General features: G+C 38.0%; 1 protein-coding gene across 29 annotated transcripts in view; it reads right to left on the bottom strand.

Annotated features, from left to right (window-relative positions):
- TRIP12 (thyroid hormone receptor interactor 12) overlaps window positions 1–22,199 on the bottom strand; it is a 166,102-nt gene that overhangs the window by 4,659 nt on the left and 139,244 nt on the right. For all 29 annotated transcript variants that reach the window (XM_058437454.1, XM_058437439.1, XM_032754018.2 and 26 more), the window contains 12 exons: window positions 21,654–21,727; window positions 21,366–21,565; window positions 20,619–20,746; window positions 19,113–19,264; window positions 18,298–18,440; window positions 17,003–17,159; window positions 15,276–15,374; window positions 8,355–8,469; window positions 7,912–8,066; window positions 6,798–6,962; window positions 3,592–3,756; window positions 541–654 (listed from right to left, as the gene is read on the bottom strand). In XM_058437454.1, the coding sequence (XP_058293437.1) occupies window positions 541–654; window positions 3,592–3,756; window positions 6,798–6,962; window positions 7,912–8,066; window positions 8,355–8,469; window positions 15,276–15,374; window positions 17,003–17,159; window positions 18,298–18,440; window positions 19,113–19,264; window positions 20,619–20,746; window positions 21,366–21,565; window positions 21,654–21,727 (1,667 nt within the window). The remainder of the gene's footprint in view (window positions 1–540; window positions 655–3,591; window positions 3,757–6,797; window positions 6,963–7,911; window positions 8,067–8,354; window positions 8,470–15,275; window positions 15,375–17,002; window positions 17,160–18,297; window positions 18,441–19,112; window positions 19,265–20,618; window positions 20,747–21,365; window positions 21,566–21,653; window positions 21,728–22,199) is intronic.

Genomic DNA, 22,199 nt, shown 5'->3' with positions numbered 1-22,199 from the left:
AGCAGCATGAAAACAGACTAATACAGGTGGCTAGAGAAAACCAAGCAAATAAATCCATTTCTTCCATTCTCGGAAGTATTCTCTGTATTTGGCAATTAGATAATTTATAATACTTTCTTAAAACTTCAAAGACTAACTTGGATTGTGAAACAATATCTCATCGAAACGAAGTTTAATTAAGGAATAAAGTCAAGCCCCCTCCATGTCTCTTTGCTTCCACAGCAGTATAGAAACATGCAGAACATGCCACATACAGCACAAGTCCCCATTCTCCACTGAATGGCATCGAGGGTCTCAGCTGACAAAGATGCTATGCTTACTGTCATGCGTGGAACCCGCTCCCCCAGTCTAAGAGGGGACACCTATTTAACATTCTTCCTTGCTCAGGAAATTTCCTTGTCTTTCCCAAACATCCATCCCCTGCTACCAAACACCCATTTTTTTGTTTTTGTGCAACAATACGGCCTTTGACTAGGCAGCACAGAAACACTCCACTAAAATTATAGGTATGACCATTTCTTTTAGACATAAGCTACTCACTTCCTCCGGGTAGAAGTACTGAAGATGACTGAGTGGGAAGACTGATTCAAATCCATCTCTGAACGAATCAAATTGCCTAGAAACGCCTTCATTTAGTGCCCAGAATATAACCAGCTGCAAAAAGAAAGTTTTCAAAAAACTGTGACAAGATTTCAAATCTCTTTACTATTTAATATGTGGCAAAGTACAGTGAAACACTCTTTTGGATCACTTTATAAAGAACAAACAAGTTATTAAGTCTTTAAAATAATCTGCTAGAAAACTACATGAGTAAAACGTTAGGTTGACATCTAATGTGGGGCCTTTACCAATAACAAAATGTAAAAAAAAAAAAAAAGAATGCCATGTGCACTTATATTTAGTGTGTTTTAAAAATCTATTTATGTAAAACCCATGCCATACAGTTATATTACCTCACTAGATGGGAATCAAATGAGAATTTCCCAAGAGGATAAAATGTTATTGAGAATTAAAGGTAATGTTTGAAGAATCACAATTAGCCACTATTAAGGGTTTTTAATTTTTAATGTAAAATGTTTAGTTCTAAATCCTGTGAAGTTCTTAGAACCCAACCTGTCTGCAGTGTGTGCTTCCTATTAGAAGTAGGCAAAGCCTGGAAATGAAGTCACATGCAACTGAAGGGTAAGAAAAAGCAACTCTTACTGGTCCAACATTATCTAGTCATCACTGACTTTGGGTAGTCCAATGGGTAGAGAAACAACATTTTCAGATAAAAATGAAAACATTAGGATTTTCTTGATAGAAAATTATAAGCATTAGTATAAATTATTTTGAGATAACCTTAATCTAAATGTTAACTCATTATTTGCTAGTAAGATGGAGGAATAGCTTTCACAAAGTCAGTAGAAGAAACAGGATGAGAAGACAGTCCTAATGAATATTAAAAGGAATTACTTATGAATCACAGAACTGTTAAGTAACAGGGGATTCTGGTTATTATTATTTTTGAGACAGAGTCTCGCTCTGTCACCTAGGCTGGAGTGCAGTGGCACAATCCTGACTCACTGGAACCTCCACCTCCCTGGTTCAAGCAGTTCTCCTGCCTCAGCCTCCTGAGCAGCTGGGACTACAGGCGTGCGCCACCACGCTTGGCTAATTTTTGTATTTTTAGTAGAGACGGGGTTTCACGATGTTTGTCAGGCTGGTCTTGAACTCCTGATCTCATGATCTGCCCGCCTTGGCCTCCCAAAGTGTTGGGATTACAAGCGTGAGCCACCATGCCTGGCCAGTTATTATTTAACCTATATACTCTCTCTCTCTCTTTTAAAGCTGATGAAGAAACTGGTGATCAAGTTTTTCAGAGGCTCCATCTAAAGTCACACAGCAAATTAGTGGAAAGGTCAGTTCAAGGGGTAAATGGCCATTCTGACCTAAATCCAATGCCCTTTCCACCCAATGTCAGGAATAAACCAAAACAAATTTTTCAAACATTGGTAATAAGGATCTATATAGTGGTAATTTAAAATACAATTTATGTTCAATATAAAATTACTTTTCCTGAATTTAGCAAATATAGTCAAGCATCACAAATTTTTATAAATATATATATGCTTTTTTTTTTTTTTGAAACGAAGTCTCACTCTGTTGCCCAAGCTGGAGTGCAGTGGCGTGATGTCCGCTCACTGGAACCTCCACCTCCCTGGTTCAAGCAGTTCTTCTGCCTCAGCCTCCTCAGTAACTGGGACTACAGGTGTGTGCCACCACACCTGGCTAATTTTTGTATTTTTAGTAGAGATGGGGTTTCACTATGTTGGCCAGGCTGGTCTTGAACTCCTGACCTTGTGATCTGCCCACCACGGCCGCCCAAAGTGCTGGGATTACAGGCATGAGCCACTGCGCCCAGCCTAATATATATATATATATACACGTACATATAGATATGTATATATACATACGTGTATATATATATGTATATATACATACGTATATATATATGTATATATACATACGTATATATATATGTATATATACATACGTATATATACATATATATACACACACACACACCCCCACACACACACACATACATATGTATGTATTTCTAAGAGAAAGGATCTCACTCTGTCGCCCAGGATGGAGTGCAGTGGTACAACCTTGACTCACCGTAACTTTGAACTCCAGGGCTCAAGTGCCCTCCCACCTCAGCCTCCCAAGTGGCTGGGACTACAGGCTCATGACACCACACCCAGCTAATTTTTGCATTTTTTTGTAGAGACGAGGCCCCCACTTTGTTGCCTAGGCTGGTCTTGAACGCCTGGTCTCAAGTAATCCTCCTGCCTCTGCCTCGCAAAGTGCTGGGAGGATTATAGGCGTGAGCCTCTGCACCTCACCCATAAGTCAGTAATTTGAAAGGTGTCACCAAACATAAAAGTGTGCACTGCATGGTGCCTGGAGTAAATTCTGTCAAGCTAGCTGCCTTGATGGAAATGCAAAAATGCAATTTAGTAAGAACACAAATAATGTCTCTTTTCACTTTTTTTTTTTTTTTGAGACAGAGTCTTGCTCTGTCACCCAGGCTGGAGTGGAGTGGTGCGATCTCGGCTCACTGCAAGCTCCGCCTCCCAGGTTCACACCATTCTCCTGCCTCAGCCTCTCCGAGTAGCTGGGACTACAGGCGCCCGCCACCACGCCTGGCTAATTTTTTGTATTTTTAGTAGAGATGGGGTTTCACCATGGTCTCGATCTCCTGACCTCGTGATCCGCCCGCCTCGGCCTCCCAAAGTGCTGGGATTACAAGCGTGAGCCACTGCGCCCGGCCTTCACTTTTTTTTTAAACTAAGAAAATGTGGTGTAATTAGACAGCATTCAAGCCTGAGGAGAAATAATGCAAGGTTATATAAGACAGGAAATATCTGATACGTGCACTCAAGAGCAAAGAGAAGCTAGCGCCTTGTAAAGCAGCCTTCATGCAGTGGTCCTGGGGATGTGGAAGGTCTCAAGCCATAGCGTGTGCAGCCAGAAGCAAGGTACAATCAGGCAAAGTCCTCCATCTTCACAACTGGCCTACCCCCCAAAGACGCAGTTACATACTCTTAGATACTCCTCTAAATTGTGGATAGTGACTGGTATATCCTTCCCTCCTTTCTTCAGTTCGATATTGGGAAACCCTGGGAGAGTGAAATCCAGTCCTAGATCTTCAACTGAGCAGCCATTCATAGTCAAGGTTTCTAATGCATACTGTAGACTCTCTTTGGTCTAAAAAAACACAAATGGGGGAGAAATGGTGTCAACCAAAATTAACTCACGGTTTTTTGTTTAAAAAAAAAAAAAGATATCCTAATAAAGCTGATGGGTTCCTTTAACTCTTAGCTTCTTTATTTTTTTCCTGGTCATGATCTACATATGAAAGTCATTGAGATCATAAAGGAAGTATAAGAAAAGAGAGCTGAAGTGCTTCTTCATTATGAGATGCTGCTGCTCAATTTAAGCACACACAAATTAAATTTCACAGTAAGTGCATAATAGGTTGCATATTTGTTAATTTTAAGAATGTGGACCCTAGAACTAGACAAACTTTTCATAAATTCTAGGCTAATCTTGAATCCAATACTGTATAAGTATACAGCGAATACTGATAATACGCTTGGGAACTGTAAACATAAAAAACGTACTATCTAGTGATAGTGATAAACTTTCTACCCCTGCAAAGCTCAAGTCTACAGAACGAAGCCTGGAGAGGCTTCATTCAACTACTTGAGGCCTCTGATGCATAACAAGTTTGCATCTATGCAGCAACACTGTGATTTAAAGAAAAAAAAAAAAAAAAAAGTTCCAAGAAATCCCTAAGAAAAGGCAAGCAATACTTTATAAGACAAACGTTAAAAAGTCTTTATTACTCACTTTTTAAAAAATGTCTAAGATTATGAAAGGCCTATGTAAATTTTTTTAAACTTAAGGATCAAAAACCAACATACAAAAATGCAAATTCCATCTAAAAATGAAGACATCAAGTTAGGACAAAGAAGACAAATGGCTTTCCAAACTGGAAATGCCTCCATGTACGAAATTCCTACAGAGTAACAATTAAGGTACAGAAAATTAGTCATTTAAACTAGAAATGTTTAGAACGTTCTGATTAATTAATTAGTCATTTTTTAAAGAGCAAACTAAATGCTGTTTAGGATTCTAAATGATTCAGAATACCAAGGAGGTGGCAGATTATTGAAAGTAAATGGTCACAGAATTATGTCCATTTTTACTTCTCTGCAAAAACCCACTTTTAAGCCTCTCTCCATTTTAGGTGTCATTTGAAGACCTCTAAAGGCAGGCATTTTATTTTACATTTGAAGTATTCTTCAGCAGAACGATTAAAAAATAAATAAATAAATAAATAAATAAAGTTCTGTGTTTTCATGTTCCCCCCACTGGTAAGCTCTCAAAACTATCCTTGTACTCCCTGTCACAGATCAAGGTGATTACTATTACACTATTGGAAAGTCTTCTCTCATAGCTACCAAGGAAATATCTTATTTCTAAAGATGTGCATTACAAAGTGTTGTTATTAGATAGGAATCCAGAATTTACAATGTCTTAGAGATGTTTAAAAGGAATTTACATTAGTTTCTCTAGATTTTACATATTAAGTCGAGAAACTAATGTAAATTCCCTTTAAACATCTCTAGGACATTGTAAATTCTAGCACATTTTCCATATTTCTTTAGAGAATTTAAGCTACCAAGTAGAATCTGAGCCAGGACAACTTGCCCCATCTGTATATATACTTTATTAAAGAAACAGGATGTGGTTTTTCAGAATGTCACCATTTCTCATGCTCTTGTTCACAGTTGGTTATTATAATAAGTCAATTTCTGGAGTGTGGATTCTGTGCCACTCATTTTATATTTTTAAACTGACAGCATCAGGAATAATAAAGGATAGAACAAATCTCAAAAAACAAACAAGAAAACTGCCGACAAGAGAACTGTGGCGGCATACTGCATTTGAGACAAGCATATATAATAGAGCTTGCATGGTGTGGAAGCATGCAGACAGCCTGGGTTTGAGTTCCTACTCTGTGTTCTCTAGGTGTGTGACCTTAGGCAGATTGCTCAATCTGTCTGCCCTGGTTTGCTCACTAGTAAAATAGAGATAACAACAATACCCCAACCTCACATGGTAGTTGTTGGGATTAAATAAATTAACATATATATGGTATCTAAAACAGAGCCTCCTGTTTTACTTGCTTTTTTGTTCCTCCTTTTTGTTTTGCCATTATTTACCTAAGAGATCATCCTAAACAACACTGTAATAGTTTAAAACTTACCAAGTTGTGAAGAGAAAATCAAAATGGTTCTAAAAATTCTAAAATGACAAATTCTGTACAGAAAAGGTGGACTTAGCCTCTTTGAATACCAATTTCTCTTAACAGACTTTTTCAAACAGCACCAAATAATTACAAATTAATATGGGAGATAAAGTGAATCTCCTTACAAATCTTCTAATAAAAAGGCACTCTAAAATCCTATCCCTCTACCGTAAGATCCTCTCCAACTCATCAGGAGAGGTGACGCTCTCCTTCACTACAGAATCTTAACTTGCTATTCTTACTTAATTTATAAAATGAGAGTTGATTTAATATTGGTCCATGTTACCAGCCCAAACAAGCTTTTGGGGTCTGTGCCACAAAAAAATAGAATCTTGTTTTCTTCTAATACCAGATACAGAACCATTATTAATCTCAGATTGAGTTAAATAATTTATCTATTGTTAATTATATACATTAACATTATACAGTAATGATATGAAGTTCAAGGTTATCTATGAGATGTCACAGAGAAACCTCAAAATGTATTACCAAGGAATAGTTGTTGGCACTCACAGTGACCTTTAAAAAATATCTTCCTGAGATCTCTAGAAATAAGACTGTTCCTAAATTAAGCTACCTTTCTTGAAAATAAATCTGTTCTGAGACTAGTTTTACTGATTCAAATGCTAAAAGATGATATAATATCTGCCCAGATACATAATACTTCCATCTAAAATTTAGTTGAAAGGAGTCCTTATTTATGGTTTGACTTAGAATTGTATTTGCTAATCAAGATGTTTATAGCCTGCTGTGAGTATAGGTCATGTGACCCACTGTGAAATCATATGTCTTAGTTAGTATAATAAAAGAATTAATATCTTCTAAAATAAAACATTAATATAACAACTGAGTCAAATACAAACCATTTAACAAAAGCCTCATTTTTCTAAAATAAAGACTTGATCTATTCGACTGTTTCTTCTAAGCCTACCTGGGATTTATCTTGTTCAAGTCTTTTCTTCTGTCTGACAATGTCTTCTAGGTGATAAACTGATCTGGCTACAACTGGGTCGATGTCAAACAAATCGTGTGATGTCAGTGAAGTTTCTTGCCGTAGCATCCATTTATAAAAGGGTAAGCCAAGGGGAAGGTCCACCTGAAACGGAATATGCATAATATTTTCACTGTCACACTGAACTTCCAGCATTACCTCTATCTAAGGCACTTCAGGAGATCATTTAAATATTAATAGGTCAAGTAATCCCCAAGAAAGAAAATTCGATAGTTGGGAACTATTTCTCCCACTACACAAAATTGATTCTCTTGATTTGGGGCTCTAAATGCAATTCCATTGTAGTCTGTATTATTGAATATCCCAAAGCAAAAAATGTTAAGGGAAAAAACTTACTATATTTAAAATAGAAAACTAAATGGAACTTCTAAAATAACTGATAAACTGCCCACTCTTCAGTTAAAGTGAAATTGTAAACTTGTCAATTTGGCCACAGGTGAAAATGTCTTAAACATACTGATAAAGTGCCTCCGAAAACGTGAGAAGAGCACGGTGGCTCATGCCTGTAATTCCAGTGCTGTGGGAGGCCAATGTGAGAGGAGTGCTTGAGGCCAGAAGTTCAAGAGAAAAAGAAATGAAGAAATGTCCAGAAACATTCCAACCTCTATGAATACTGATCACTTGGGTTATTTTCACAACAGCACTCTAATGTAAATTTAATGAAGTTTAGTTACATGCACAAACTTTCCTACTGAATTAAAAAGGTAATGTCACACTTTAAAAAATAAATAATACCACCTTAACTTGCCTGATTATCTGAACCCTTGCTATCCAAGGAGGGGTCCACAACCTGGCAATTGGGCATGCCCTGGGAGCTGACAGGAAAATTTAGAATCTCGGACAGTAAGACAGTCTTACCCCTGCCCTACTGAATCAGAACTGGCATTTTTAACAAAATCCCCAAGTAATTCATATGTGTATTAAAGTTTGAGAAGCATTGCTCTAAACTATAGCAGTAAACTACAGGGGACTGAGGTACTTGCACAGAACATTCTACAACAAAACTGCAAAAAGCAAACCATCTTAAACTTACCAATCTGAAATCCATGATAGCCTTGGCCATTAATTTTCCTAAGAAGCGAAACTTCATCTTAACCTTTGCGATATGAGCTGGCTTTGCTGTCCTACCAAAGGGAAGCGCAAACAGGCCCTGGAGGTTTTGAATATACTTGGTCCCTTCTTGGCTCCCTGAAAAACAAGCAATTCACCAAACTTTAGCTGATGTTTCCAAAAACAAAACAAAACCTGGTAACTAAGAACATTTAAGAAATTGAGTATTCTCAAAATTGGCGTGCAGATCACTGAATGAAGTCCTCTAGAACTGGACAGGCCTTCCCTATTTGATAAATGAGAAAACAGAAGCTAAAAGAAAGTAAGCACAGCTGTCCATTAGAAATTACATATGTTTAATAAACTGTCAGAGTCCATTACCTGATCTGAGTAACACAAACCAACTAACTTACAGATAGGCATTACCTTTTGGATTGCTAAGAGTTACTTCTTCACCTCTCCAAAGACCCAAGTCAGCTCTCTGTAGTTCCTGAGATACAAGCGCATAAAACTCCAGTGTAGGCCCAAGACCTGTACCAACCTACAGAAGAACACAAGTAGAACAATTTCAAATTTTAGGAATTGTGCTTTTTTACTGCCAACCTCTTGGAAATGTGGACACTAACAGCAACTGTTTACCAGGATGCATTAGAGATTATTTTCCAAAATGTCCTGACTGGATTTATTCTTTCAGTCCTGGTCACCTGAAACAAAAACTGGCAACTCTTTATTATTTCCTACCCGCTAGGGCCCCAACGTGTCAGTTGAACAATTTCAAGTTGTACTCACAGAAGTGCCACTGTGGCTACATATCTTTCCTTCAGGAACAATATGGCACTGTCTGCATATGCATGTCTTTCCCCTTTTTCTCTTTAGTGAACTGTTACCAGCTCAAATGTCACCCTCTCAAGGGGCAGGCTTCCCCCAACATCTGCTCCCAACAGTTAGTCTGTTCCTTTTTTCTTGGGGCTTATTTTTCAGCTACTTAAATACTTACTACATTACTTTACCACAATTTCAGTACATGCTTGCATATTTCACAGGATGATAACTGTTTTGGTCACCCTGTATCTCTGATAATACCTGACACACAGTAGCCATTTAATAGAGATATGTTGAATAAAATACAAATAATGGAAGGTCTGATTCCACACCAGCACAGAAAGGACTGACGGCCTCATACAGGACACCAATGCTTCTCAACTCCCAGGGTGCACTAGAATCCCCAGAGCTTTATCAACATGCACATACAGGGGTGCCATGTCCTGAAAGATTCTGATCTGGCAGGTACAGCTTACAGCCTGGGCACTGGTATTATTAAACAAGCTCTGAAGGCGACTGTGTAGCTTAAAGTGAAACTACTCCTCCATGAGACACCTGATGTGGACATGCCTGAAGCAGTGTTCATAGCTTGCTCATTCCTTCATGTTCTGTCAAGGTCCCGCCAGATCAGACCATAAACAAAGATATGCAGGTAGTGACAAGTTCATATCATAGGTTATACACTAACTCTAATTGTAACCCTGTCAAGAAGGCAACATTTATAGATTACTTGTAAACAAAGGGTACTATTTTAGCATTATTACAGTTACTCTTAAAAATTACCCACACTAGCTTAAAAGTTTAGAGGTAGTCCACTAAACGTTTAACTCTTTCAAAACAGAGATCTGCTTGGGCCTAGTGGTGCTTGCCTGATTAACCCCTAATCCTATTAGAATTCCACACCAGTAAATGGTATCACCATTAAACCCAAAATGAATAATCCAACCAAATCCTTAGAGCCGTCCTTGGCCATTCTCTAAACCCGCACAATCCAATCCATCAGTAAATACAATAAGCGCTGCCTTCAAAATGCATTCTAAACTAATTACCAACTTTACCCAGCTGCCATTCCCTGTCATCTGGTCTACTGTTAAAGCCTCCTAGATGGTCTCTGCACTAGCATTCCCGACATCTTATATCCCATTCTCACAGGAGCAAGCGTAATCCTTACAAAACGCAAGTTCGCGGCATTCCTTTGCTACTTTCCAAAGGTTTTCCATCTCATTCAAAGCACAGCTCCAGTTCTTACCACGGCCTACAAGACCCCTCTGCCCACCCTGCTCAGTCTCTTTGACTCCTACTACTCTGCCCTTGCTCTCTATGCTCAAGCCACACTCATCCTCCAACAGGCTAGGAACACTGCTTCTCTGTTCTTGTGCTAGATACTCTTCCCCCAGACCGCAATGACTTGCCTCCACTCAAATGTCCTCAGACTGCCCTACGCGACCCCATAATGCTTCATCCTCTTATTCTGTTTTACTTTTCTTCCACATGGCCTAACATATATGTGTACATGAATCTGTTTGTATGTATTGGCCTCCCCAAACTAAAAGATAAGCTCCATCACGGGGGTGGGAGTACTTTGTATATTCTGTTCTGCACTGAATCCCAGGCACGAGAGGACTGAGGAACAAAAGAGAAGCAAAGAAAAACCTGCAGTAACACATGGTATCCACTAGATGGTGCTAGTTAATTCTCCTTTTGGCATAACATTATACCAGGTTCAACAGAAGTCATAGATCAAATTAGTCTATTTCCTTCATCCAATGCTGTTGTTTCTAAAAGGACTCTTAAAATATTAAATCACTAAAAGTACTTCCTCTGTGAGCCTCTGCAGAAGGTGGAAGGCCCAGGTCATGTTTGCTTTGCTGATACAACCTAGGGGTAGCCAGCATCCCCACAGAGTAACCTGATCTCTTCAGAGATTATCATTCTACCCAACTACACCACTAAAAGGGTAGGTACTTGGTTGACCTTCATTTTTCTTTTTAAAGGAAAGGAAAGCATAAAACCCTAGAAACAGAAAAACAAAAGTTTGACAACTTGACTTAAAATGTTATAACCTTTTTCTCTCAAAACTAACACATACTGGCACTTATTATGTGACAATGTTCTCAGTGCTTCACACATTTCAGCCCATTTTATCATTCTAACAACATGAGGAGGCAGGTGCACTAATTATGTAAAGGGCTGAGAGGACACTGCTGAGTTTATGTTAACTTGCCCAAAACCACATAGCCAGCAGGTGGGCAGGCCAGGCTCCACATTCCCTGCTCCTGATCTTTCACGTTCCCAAAAGGATACTGGGTCACTGGGTCATTTGTAACCCCAATCCTGGGGGTTTGTGAGCCCAAAGACTGGTATAATCCTTCCCTGGCTTACCAATCATCCCAATTCAAATAGGAGCCCACACTGTGACCTGACATTTTCATTGGGATTCTTCTAGAACTAGTTAGAAATTCTTCCTAAAGGCCACTAGCTGACATGTACAGCTGAATTTGAATCATAACCCGAAGCCCTATGCATCTCACAAAGCCAGTGCTTGTGAGGTAGGGGTGGAGGTACTTCCCCCTTCCCCAGTGAAGCAGCTCCTGGAATCTCTTCTGAGGTCAACAGGTAAGACCCATGAAGGAAGGGCATAAAATCTTGACCTTACATTAGCAATCCAATCCTGCTCCTTAGAACAATCTGTGTGAAGCCATTTTGAGCTTGTTTAGGTTTCATGCAAGATACAATTTTAACAGAACCATGAGGGATGAGAGAGGAAAGATATTTCCTGGTAAGAGAAAAATATGCTAAAGAAAGTGGAATGTACGTTTAAAGAGAATAAAAACATACCAAATGGTTAGAGCAAAGTTCCTGCAGTCTTATGAGTAACAAATTTGGATGCATCAACATATAAGAATCGCATCCTCTGAGCAACTGCCATGATCAAGCTAGGTGCAAAAAATCCATATCTCTTATGCCAGCAGTCCAGGGCCCCCACTCCATCTGGCCTCCTCCTTTCTATCCCCCTTCTCCCAACACTTCTATAGCAGTACTAACTTCTGCCACTCACCACCAAGCCTGACCCTTTGCTCAGGCCCCATCTCCTACTAGAAAATGGTCTCTCAATCTTCCTGTTCTCTTTTACTAAGGTCTAACTCAAGACATCTTGAGGACAGCACTCCTTGTCTGAATGCGTCATTCAGTTGGCACCTGTACCACTACCTTGCCACACTCTTTGGTACCTTTGTCCTGTGTCTCCCTAACTACACTGTAATCTTTTGAGTGCAGAGACTCTGCCATAACCTGGAACCCTAGCATGCAGTATACTTTCCAGTACACAACAACTTATAATTTTACCTTTGGTGAATGAATACTCTTAGCTTTTTAAAAGTCATGAAGAAGGAAAAAATGCTTAATAAAATGAATGAAAAATCAAAGTCATGATTAAAATTACTTAAATAGGCACAGTTAGTATCACACACTAAACTGCTACATCTATGATACTTACCATGAGCCAGTTCATGTACATGAACTCAGTCACAACTTTGAGGTTATACTATTATTACCTACATTTTACAGATAAGAAAGCTGAGGGGCAGAACCTCCATAAGAGGTTCAGGGAAGCCCCAAAACTCTAAGTTTTGTCTTGAAAAAAAAAAAAAAAATCAGGTGAAAGAATAAGGGGGAAGTATCCCGAGAGACTTAAATATACATAAAACACACAGAAAATCATTACTTGAATCTTTTGGTATACGGGCCTGTTTAAAAGTATATGAAAAGGAAGAAAAGACAAAGACTAGAAGTTTTATTTTATTCACAGATGATATAAATGTCTATGACACAAGGCAGCAAGCTATACAACTGGTGGGCCAAACTACAGCTCCAGCCCCAGGGTCTGTTTTTGTACTTTCTGCAAGCTAGGAATAATTTGTACTAATTTTAAGCGATTAGAAATAATTTGAATAGTATTTTACAACATGTGAAAATCACATGAACTTTACATTTCTGTGACTATAAAGGTTCACTGGAACACAGCCATGCTCATTCAGTGTCTATTGCCACTTTCACGCTACAAAGGTAGAAGTGAGTAGTTGTGATGGAGACCATGTGACCCACAAAACCTGAAATATTTACTATCTGGTCCTTCACAGAAGTTTTCCCAAGCCATGGGTCTACAATAATCCTAAGTGATTTATTAAAAAGTTTTAAGTTTATGAAGGTCACAGAAAACAAGGTTATGATACAAAAATGAACTGTATTTCTAGAAACCAACAAACAACTGAAAACAAAAGAACAGTATCATTTTCAGTTTCATCAAAAAACCATAAAATATCTGGAGGGAAACAAAATATGTGCAAGAAAGACCTCTAGATGTAAATAATGAAAAACTAAAGATTCAGGTAAGTGAACACGACGTTCATGGATCAGAAGACACAATGCTGTAAACATGTCAATTCTCTCCAAACTGATCTGAATTGAAAGAAATCCGAATCAAAATCCTGTCAAACATTTGTAGACACTGGCAGGCTGATTCTAAAATTCACATGAAATAAAAGTTGAAAATAACCAAACCATCTTTAAAAAAAAAAGAAAGAAAAAAAAAAGAAGGCCAGGCACGGTGGCTCATGCCTGTAATCCCAGCACTTTAGGGGGCTGAGGTGGGTGGATCACCTGAGGTTGGGAGTTCGAGACCAGCCTGACCAACATGCAGAAACCCTGTCTCTACTAAAAATACAAAATTAGCCGGACATGGTGGCACATGCCTCTAATCCCAGCTACTTGGGAGGCTGAGGCAGGAGAATCACTTGAACCCAGGAGGCAGAGGTTGCAGTGAGCCAAGATTGTGCCATGCATTCCAGCCTGGGCAACAAGAGCAAAACTCCGTCTCAAAAAAAAAAAAAAAAAAAAAAAAAAAGAGAAAAGAAAAAAAAAGGACTTATACTACCTGATTATGACTTACTATAAAGGTACGGTGATCAACACAGTATAGAATAATAAGAACAGAACAGAAAATCTAGAAAGAGATCCAGACATCACAATCAACCGGTTTCCCACAAAGGGGTCAAGGTAATTAAATAGGAAAAAGAATGGTCTTTTCAGCAAATAGTGCAAAAAAAATCTGAATAGCCTATGTCTTAAGGAACTTCAAATTGTAATTAATATACATATATAAATTAACTTAAAATGAATCACAGATGAAAAGCCAAAACGATAAAACTTCTAGAAAAACACATATAAGAAAAATCTGAGACCATGGTTTAGAGAAAGATTTCTTAGGATGCAAAAAGCACAAACAAGAAAAAAAAAAGATAAACTGGATTTCATCAAAACTGAAAATTTCTGCTCTTCTAAAGACATTTTATAAATAAAAGAAAAGATAAGCCACCAACTGGAAGAAAATAATGGCCAAAATTCTTGAATACTTCTCCAAAGAAAGTACATGAATGATCAATAAGCAATGAAAAGGTCACAATATCAATCATGAGGGAAATAAAAATTAAAACCACCATAATATGCCACGATACATCCACTAGAATAACTAAAACAATACCAAGTGTTGTGAGTATGAGAAGCAATTGGAATTTGATATATACATTACTGGTGGGAATGTAAAATGTGACGGCCACTTTGGAAAAGTTTTGTATCTCTTATAAAATAAAAACATATCTCTATCTTACCAAATGACTTAGCAATTTAGTTCTGAGGCATTTACCCAAGAGAAGTAAAAACATGTGTCTCCACAAGGAAATGAATACAAATGTTCATAGCCATGTTACTCAAAATAGTCAAAAATTGGAAACAACCCAAATGTGAATCAACTGGTGATTGTTAAACATACTTTGGTGCACTCATATAATGGAATGCTCAATATATAGTTCATATAATGGAACTACTCCATAATAGGAAACAAATTGACACATGCAACATGGATGAATCTCAAAAGCATTATGCTAAGTGAAAGAAGAATGACAAATAGCTACATACTGCATGATTCCATTTATGATATTGTAAAAAAGACAAAATTACAGGGACAGAAAACATATCAATGGTTATCAAGGGCTGAGGATGGGGTAGGGGATAGAATGACTGATTTTGCAAAGTGAAATGGGGGCACTTTTTGTGGTGATCGGAGTACTCTTTATCTTGACGTGAAAGTGATAACAAACTGCATCTGTCAACCCTTAAAACTACATTTTTGAAGTATGCAGTTATTATTTATAAGATATCTCAGTAAACCTGATTTTTTTAAAAAGGTAATTCAAACATTTTGAAAGTTATCAGCTGTTTAAAATATCCTTTCAACTTATCAGCTTAAAGACTAACAACACAAATGTGTTCTTACGCCAGGAAAGAAACTGCCTTTCATTATTTAGTTGAACCTTTGAAAAATGGAGAACTTAGAACAAATCATTCAAGAGAAAAGAGAGTAAAGTCTCCCAATTGTCTTTCAGAATTTCATAGTACCAAGAAACTCAAATAACATTTAATCAAGAGCACAAGTCAAGCTAAATAACCATCACCGGACTCCATGCTCACCTCATTTTCATACTGGATTTCTAACATGGCCCGTGAGCTGCCGAGGTCCTGCATCACAGACTCCGCCTGTTTCAGCAGCTCCTCTCGGTTCACAGTACGCTACAAAGAAAGTACAACTGTCAGGAAACTATGCTCTACCAATATTACACTTTAATAAACAGGTGGCATTTCTTGAAATGCAAAAGAACAAAATCAACTCAACTGTTAACACTTATTTCCTTAAACAGATAACTCAGAAAAGGTTAAGAGGTAGCTGTATTGCTACAAACATCAATAGCACCCTGGCATACATTAAGGAAATCAGATGCAAGAGTAATTACTAATTTATCTTGTGGCCATGGCAAGTTCAGAAAATTCAAGTTGGGGAAGAAAAAAATCATCTTTGCCAAATATCAATGCAATTCTCAGGGCTGCAGTTTCATGAAATCTCCCTGGGTACATTTATATTTAGATAGAGAAATAGATATGGAGGTGACAGGTCAAACAGGTGAGCTGGAAACCTATTGGCTCTGATCTGCCAAGATCCTACAAGCACTACTACAAACACCTGCTAATGAGATTTTAAAAGGTCCTGCTAGATTTCTAATTTATGCCAATATCAGTGCTTATGGAATCCTAATAAAGATACGAATAGGATGACTTTTTTTTTTTTTAGACGGAGTCTCGCTCTGTTGCCAGGCTGGAATGCAGTGGCACAATCTCAGCTCACCGCAACCTCCAACTCCCTGGTTTAAGTGATTCTCTTGCCTCAGCCTCCCGAGTAGCTGGGATTACAGGCATGCGCCACCACGCCCAGCTAATTTTTTTTTTTTTTTTTTTGTATTTTAGTAGAGATGGGGTTTCACCATGTTGGCCGGGATGGTCTCGATCGCCTGACCTCATGATCCACCTGCCTTGGCCTCCCAAAGTGCTGGGATTACAGGCATGAGCCACCACGCCGGGCCCAAGAAGATTTTTTTAACTACAATGTTTGCTTTATGTGGTTTTGCTTTTCAGTATACACTTCACTCCCTGCCATCCATCTAACTCCTTTATTTTATTACTAATGTCTCTTATGAAACTTTTGGAGATAAAGGCTTTAGGAAAGGAAACTTAAATCCCTAGCGGAAAAAAACACGTAAATGAACAGAAAAGACCTAAGTAAAAACAGTGCTGGTGAGAAATGTAGAATCGGTCTCCACTGGAAATGGCTCAGGGCCCCGTGGTTCAGAGCCACAAATGTGGAGCCAAGATTAGAAACACAGATTAAGTTAGCAATACTGGGGCTAACTGGTATAAGAGACTCAAAATATATTAAGGATTTTGTTTCAGGCTTTACTAATTGGAGTGATTTGTTAAGGGAATGAAATGGATCTGATTAATTCCAACTATTACATAAGGGATCAATTTTTAAAGGCAGGAGATAGTTTGAACTCCTAATTTACAATGAAAAAAGTTTCAGTGAGAGAAGACAAGATTCTTTCTTGGTCTAAGAGTTACGGCAACTAAAAGAGAAAAGAGAATTGTAGAAATTATTTCAGAAACTGGGGGGTGGGGAGGAGAGAAACTCTTAATGAAGGATAAGGAAGAATCACAGCCCAGTTCCAAGAGCCTGAAAGGAAAATAGGGCTAGCTGACTATGACCAAGGCCTCCAAGACCAACATGCATATTTAGATACACTACATTTCTAGTTTTCCCATTATTTTGAAAAGCTCAGATTATTTAAAGATTTTGGGGAGAAACTTACTTTTTTTCTATCCAATCTAGGTGCAACTCTGCTATCTTGAGAATCAGACTGGTTGATTTCTGGGTTGGTATCAAGTAATCTTTGCATTGCTCGGTCCCGATCAAATGCAGTTACATAAAAAAGCATTTGCCGGGTATCAAAAGGAAAGAAAAATGGGCTGTAAAAAGATGCAATGTAAGTTTATTATCTGGATGAGAATCAGAAACTACTAAAAAAAAAAATCCAAACTTATATTAGAAACAACTTTTGATATGATATAGAAAATTGTAAATAAAATCAGTAAAAATTGTTTAGGTCAATTTATTTATTTATTGATTTTGAGATGGAGTCTTGCTTCCGTCGCCCAGGCTGGAGTGCAGTGGTGTGATGTAGGCTCACTGCAACCTCCGCCTCCCGGGCTCTTGCAATTCTCCTGCCTCAGCCTCCCAAGTAGCTGGGATTACAGGCTCCTGACACCACAACCGGCTAAATTTTGTATTTTTAGTAGAGACGGGGTTTCACCATGTTGGCCAGGGTGGTCTTGAACTCCTGACCTCAGGTGATCCACTTGTCTTGGCCTCCCAAAGTGCTGGGATTATGGATGTGAGCCACCACGTCCAGCCAGGTCAATTAATTTTTAAGAATTTTCATACTTCTTATATGAAATTTCTAAGTGATCAAGTAATAGAGCATTAAGTAGCCTTTCAATGCAGAATCTGATATTTTATTTTTTAAATCCTACACTTACGTTGACAGATCATCTTTAATCTACCTGAAGGAAGTATAACATGACTAATGAAAGCTCATTTTTAAAATATGACCACCACTTTCATGAGGCACTTGAATCATCCTGAAACCAGCCCTATCTCCCAGTCCATGTCTGTGGAAAAATTGTCTTCCATGAAACTGGTCCCTGGTGCCAAAAAGAGTTGGGGACAGCCGATTTAAATGTATATGGCCAGTGGCTTACATTTATCACTGCAGTTCTAGAGTCCCTGACCCAAGCAGGCTCAGAGAATCAAGCAACTACACCTTTGGAATCCAATTTTATGATAGCAGATAATTTTGACTATCCTCAGCCAAACTGCTATGTGACTTTCCTATTTCATACATAGACACATACTACCAATAAGATCCAGCCCCCAAACTTGCCTAGTCTGTTTACATGCTAAAGCCACACAATTAAGCAAGTTGTGATCAACAGTATTAATAAACATTTGACTAGGTCCAGTAAAGACAATGTTTCTGTAATAAAATACATCAAGACCAACCCAGTAACATTTCCAAGGCCACCATTACAGAAGTGAGTGTCTTACCAGGTTTTTCCTAGCTCAGTAAGCCATGTTGGGATGTTTCCTGTCATGATTACTAAAGGATCTTGAAGTTGCCTATTTGCTTTTGCTGTTAACTTACTGTTAATAAATTCACTAGTTGGAATAATTTCCTTGCACATTGCATTCTGTAAAATGTTTAAAAAAAAAAAAAAAGTCTACATGTAGTAAAACATTAGGATTATATTCACAATCTCTTCCATTATCCCCAAATCCATGCAAAGTACCCTGAATTCACGTGCTGGTTTCCAACATACAACACACAGCCTCTCATTACTGTGTCCCCACTAAAACAACAATTCCCACAATACACTGTTAAGCCCTCACACGTACCCGCTGCCACTGCTGCGCACCCCCCCAAGCCACTGCTGCTGGCTCAATCATTCAGTGATGTTGCAGCTAATGTTTCATACAGGGCCAATTCCTTTACTCTTCTCTATGCTATATAAATTTCAAAGGCAGCATGCAACTTTCACCCAACTTCTACTTGATATATAAACTTCCGGTTATGTGTACCTAAAGAATTTTAACCATAATAAATCCATGTTCAAGTTTCATATTGTAGCTTAATTTCACAAATTTATTGCTAAAGAAAATTTTACAAATCTGCCAAGAGAATTAATCTAAGACTGTGGGCGAGGAGGAAAAAAAAGTGGGGGAGAAGTTTCCACTGATGAGTACATTGTACTTTACTGGGCTAGGATCCCTGCATTTAGCTGAATCAGTTTCCATTTCTAGTGCGACAGGAAATTTATCAATCACAGACCATAAAAACTTCACAAGTAGGCAACATTACTCACATCATACAAGTAATACCAGTATCGACTGATAGCATGTAAAACTCTTAAAAGAAGGATCACATCTAATGACGGGTCTTCAAATGTTATATTTTCAGGTGGTGTGGGAATGAGGTAAACTTCTAAAGGATTTGATACTGATGGGCACACTCCATCTAAAGGACAAAAGATCAAAGTAAGTTTTGATCAAAGTTAGAAAGGCTAAGCCAGTGCAGCCAAGGTCCTATCATCGCTAAAAGAGTAACAGAAGTTGTTAATAGTCTACGCTTGGAATCCTATTAGTAGGGTATTAATAAGTTTCACAATCTTCCCATTTTATCTTACATATAAAGTGCCTTGGCTTATAAAAATTTCACTTTCCCCTCCCATACACAAACACTATAATGGAGGAAAGCTGACTCCTCCACATTTCTCCTTTATACCAGAAACAATGGCAAACAGTAAAATGGCTGGAGGAATAAAAACAAACTGTTTAAATTTAAGTTCACTGTTATAGAAATTTCCCAGATTTTTCATATCCAGTTTATAACTAGACGAATACCTCAAAATTAAAAATCTGGTAAAAGAGACTTGGTTATTTAACCCAAGGCTTAGGACTGAACAGATTGTGAGGGTTTTCAAGTAGGGTCTGCAAATCCTTTGTTATTAGACTGCATTAAGTAAAGGCACCAAAAAAATAAATCTGAGGGATTGAAACAGTTGCCATTTACTTATAGCACGCAAAATAACAAAAAATCATACCACCATCATTTCATAAAAGAAAATGGCATTTTTAACACCAAAAACATAACAATCTCAAAACTAAGAGCCTTTTATATTGAACAAACTTAGTTTTGTGAAAAAAAAAAGTGCTACAGGGCCCTTTTCTGTGGACCAGGGAAACTAGTGTGAGAAAATTACTGCAGTGGCGGCAGGGAGAAGGGTTGGCGGGCTGGGGGGGTCCTCCATGGAACAATAATATTGTCTAACTCTAAGGCATTGTTAGTATCGTATTTTTAAAGGGAAGAGGTGGGGGAAGAGAGGAAAACTGTAGACAGGAAGGAAGTATTACAGAGGAAAATAAGTCTATTAGAAAGTGACAGTTATATTCGATGGTCATTACATTACCTGGCATCACTTTTTATAATTACTATAATTATACTACTGTCATGGATGACAATAAAAAATTAGGGGCCAATTGGCCAATGATCACTACCTTCAGTCTCTTCTTTAGTGAACGTGTTCTACCAATGAAATTTGTTTCAACCTTCATAAAAACCTGAACTCTTAATGAACTGGGAATAAGTTTTTTCCCAATTTTCCTTCCCAATTTAATTTTGTAGGTACTTAATTTTTCATTTTGTAGATATTAAAGTTGAGGATTAAACGTGATCAAACTGTTTGTAATTTCACTTACTTCTCGATTATATTCAAAGATTTTACTACTAAATCCAAATCACTCTTTGAAAATCATGAAAATGGAAGACTGCCCAGTTGGCAATCCACTTTCCCCTTTATCTACCATCTTACCGTGCCATAACTCATCATGCTTTTTTGCATTTCTAGGGGAAGTTTTCGTTGGAGCTGTTTGGGCTCTTCCTCTTTTACCACCAACACAATCTTTATTACTTTCTTCATCCTCTCTCACAGGTTTATACCTAAAATGAGAAGACAGTATATAAACCAAATGTAGATTTTGAAACTGATACAAAGCCAAAATCTAAGCCACAGACACCACAGTTACCAGAAGACCATTCTGAGATCTATTCCCCTCTCTCTCCCTAGTGTGAATTTGGAGAACTTCGTAGAAGAGATCACCTAGAGACCACCTTCCCAGGAGGGGCTGCCTGAGAAACTCCAAGGGTGGTTCTGGGAAGAATGGCTCTCTTCAAGCTATATGTAGCAGACACTCACAGACAATGCAGGAAGCTGCATCCAAATGCCTCTTAAGGACTCAGAGATGCCCAACTTCAGATTACCTAATGGAACATCATCTTATGGCAACATTTTTGTCTTAAAGACCTGAAATAAATCTAGAAAAGTAGATGTAAACCATGATTACTGTCCATGAATATATGTTTTCCAGTAGAATGAATGAGGAGGCTACATATACATATGCACCTTATCAAATATTTGAAATCATCTTTCAGAACTAAAATGTGTGATTTAGGGCCCCCTATCCTTATGAAAGCCAGCCATCAAGTTAACGTGAATTCTAAAACACAAGAACAGTTTCAAAGTTTATGAAAAACCAAAAGAAAGAATTTTCAGACTTGCCATATTGTATGAGTCTTTGTCCAAATACCAGCTCTGCCTAGAGGATTGCTCTCATCATCTGTGGATTCTCTTTCATCTTCAGCCTGTATACTAAACTGCCGTACTGCCTGATACACAGTCATGTTATACGGCAGCAAATGTTCTCCAATATAAAACTGCAGCCTGTGTCTTACATTTCCTGAATTCAGGAACTGAGCAGCCTGAATAAAGCAAAGCAAAAGCCATTTAAGTCAAAGGCCCTGAACTTTATATAGTACATTATGACATGGTGGGAATATACTACCTTACCAGAGACTCATCTATTTCCTCATCTGATCCATCATCATCGCTGTCTTCATCATCTTCTCTTACTCTTCCATACCCTGAAGACCCAAGTAGACTTTTAAACTCATAGCAATTTTAGGTGTGAAAAAAAAAAATCCTTTATACACTGGTTGAACATATTCTTAGAAAACACATATAGGTTGAGTATCCCTTATCTGAAATGCTTGAGCCCAGAAGTGTTTTAGATTTCAAATTTTTTCAGATTTGGAATATTTGCATGTACATAATGAGACATCTTGGGGATGGGATACAAATCTAAATACGAAATTCATTTATATATCCTATACATGGCGTGAAAGTAATCATATACAGTATTTTCAATAATTTTGTGCATGAAACAAAGTGTATGTACATTGAACCATCAGAAAGCAAAGTTGTCAGGTGTGGAGTCTTCCACTTTTGGTGTCACAGCAGCAATCAAAGTTTCAGATTCTGGAGCATTTTGCATTTTAGATTTTCAGGTTAGGGATGTTCAACCTGTATATATTACACTCTGATCTATGAAGCAGA

Source organism: Hylobates moloch, unplaced genomic scaffold (genome assembly GCF_009828535.3).
Source record: "Hylobates moloch isolate HMO894 unplaced genomic scaffold, HMol_V3 SCAFFOLD_1, whole genome shotgun sequence".
NCBI lineage: Eukaryota > Metazoa > Chordata > Mammalia > Primates > Hylobatidae > Hylobates > Hylobates moloch.
This window is presented reverse-complemented; position numbering and strand designations above follow the sequence as displayed.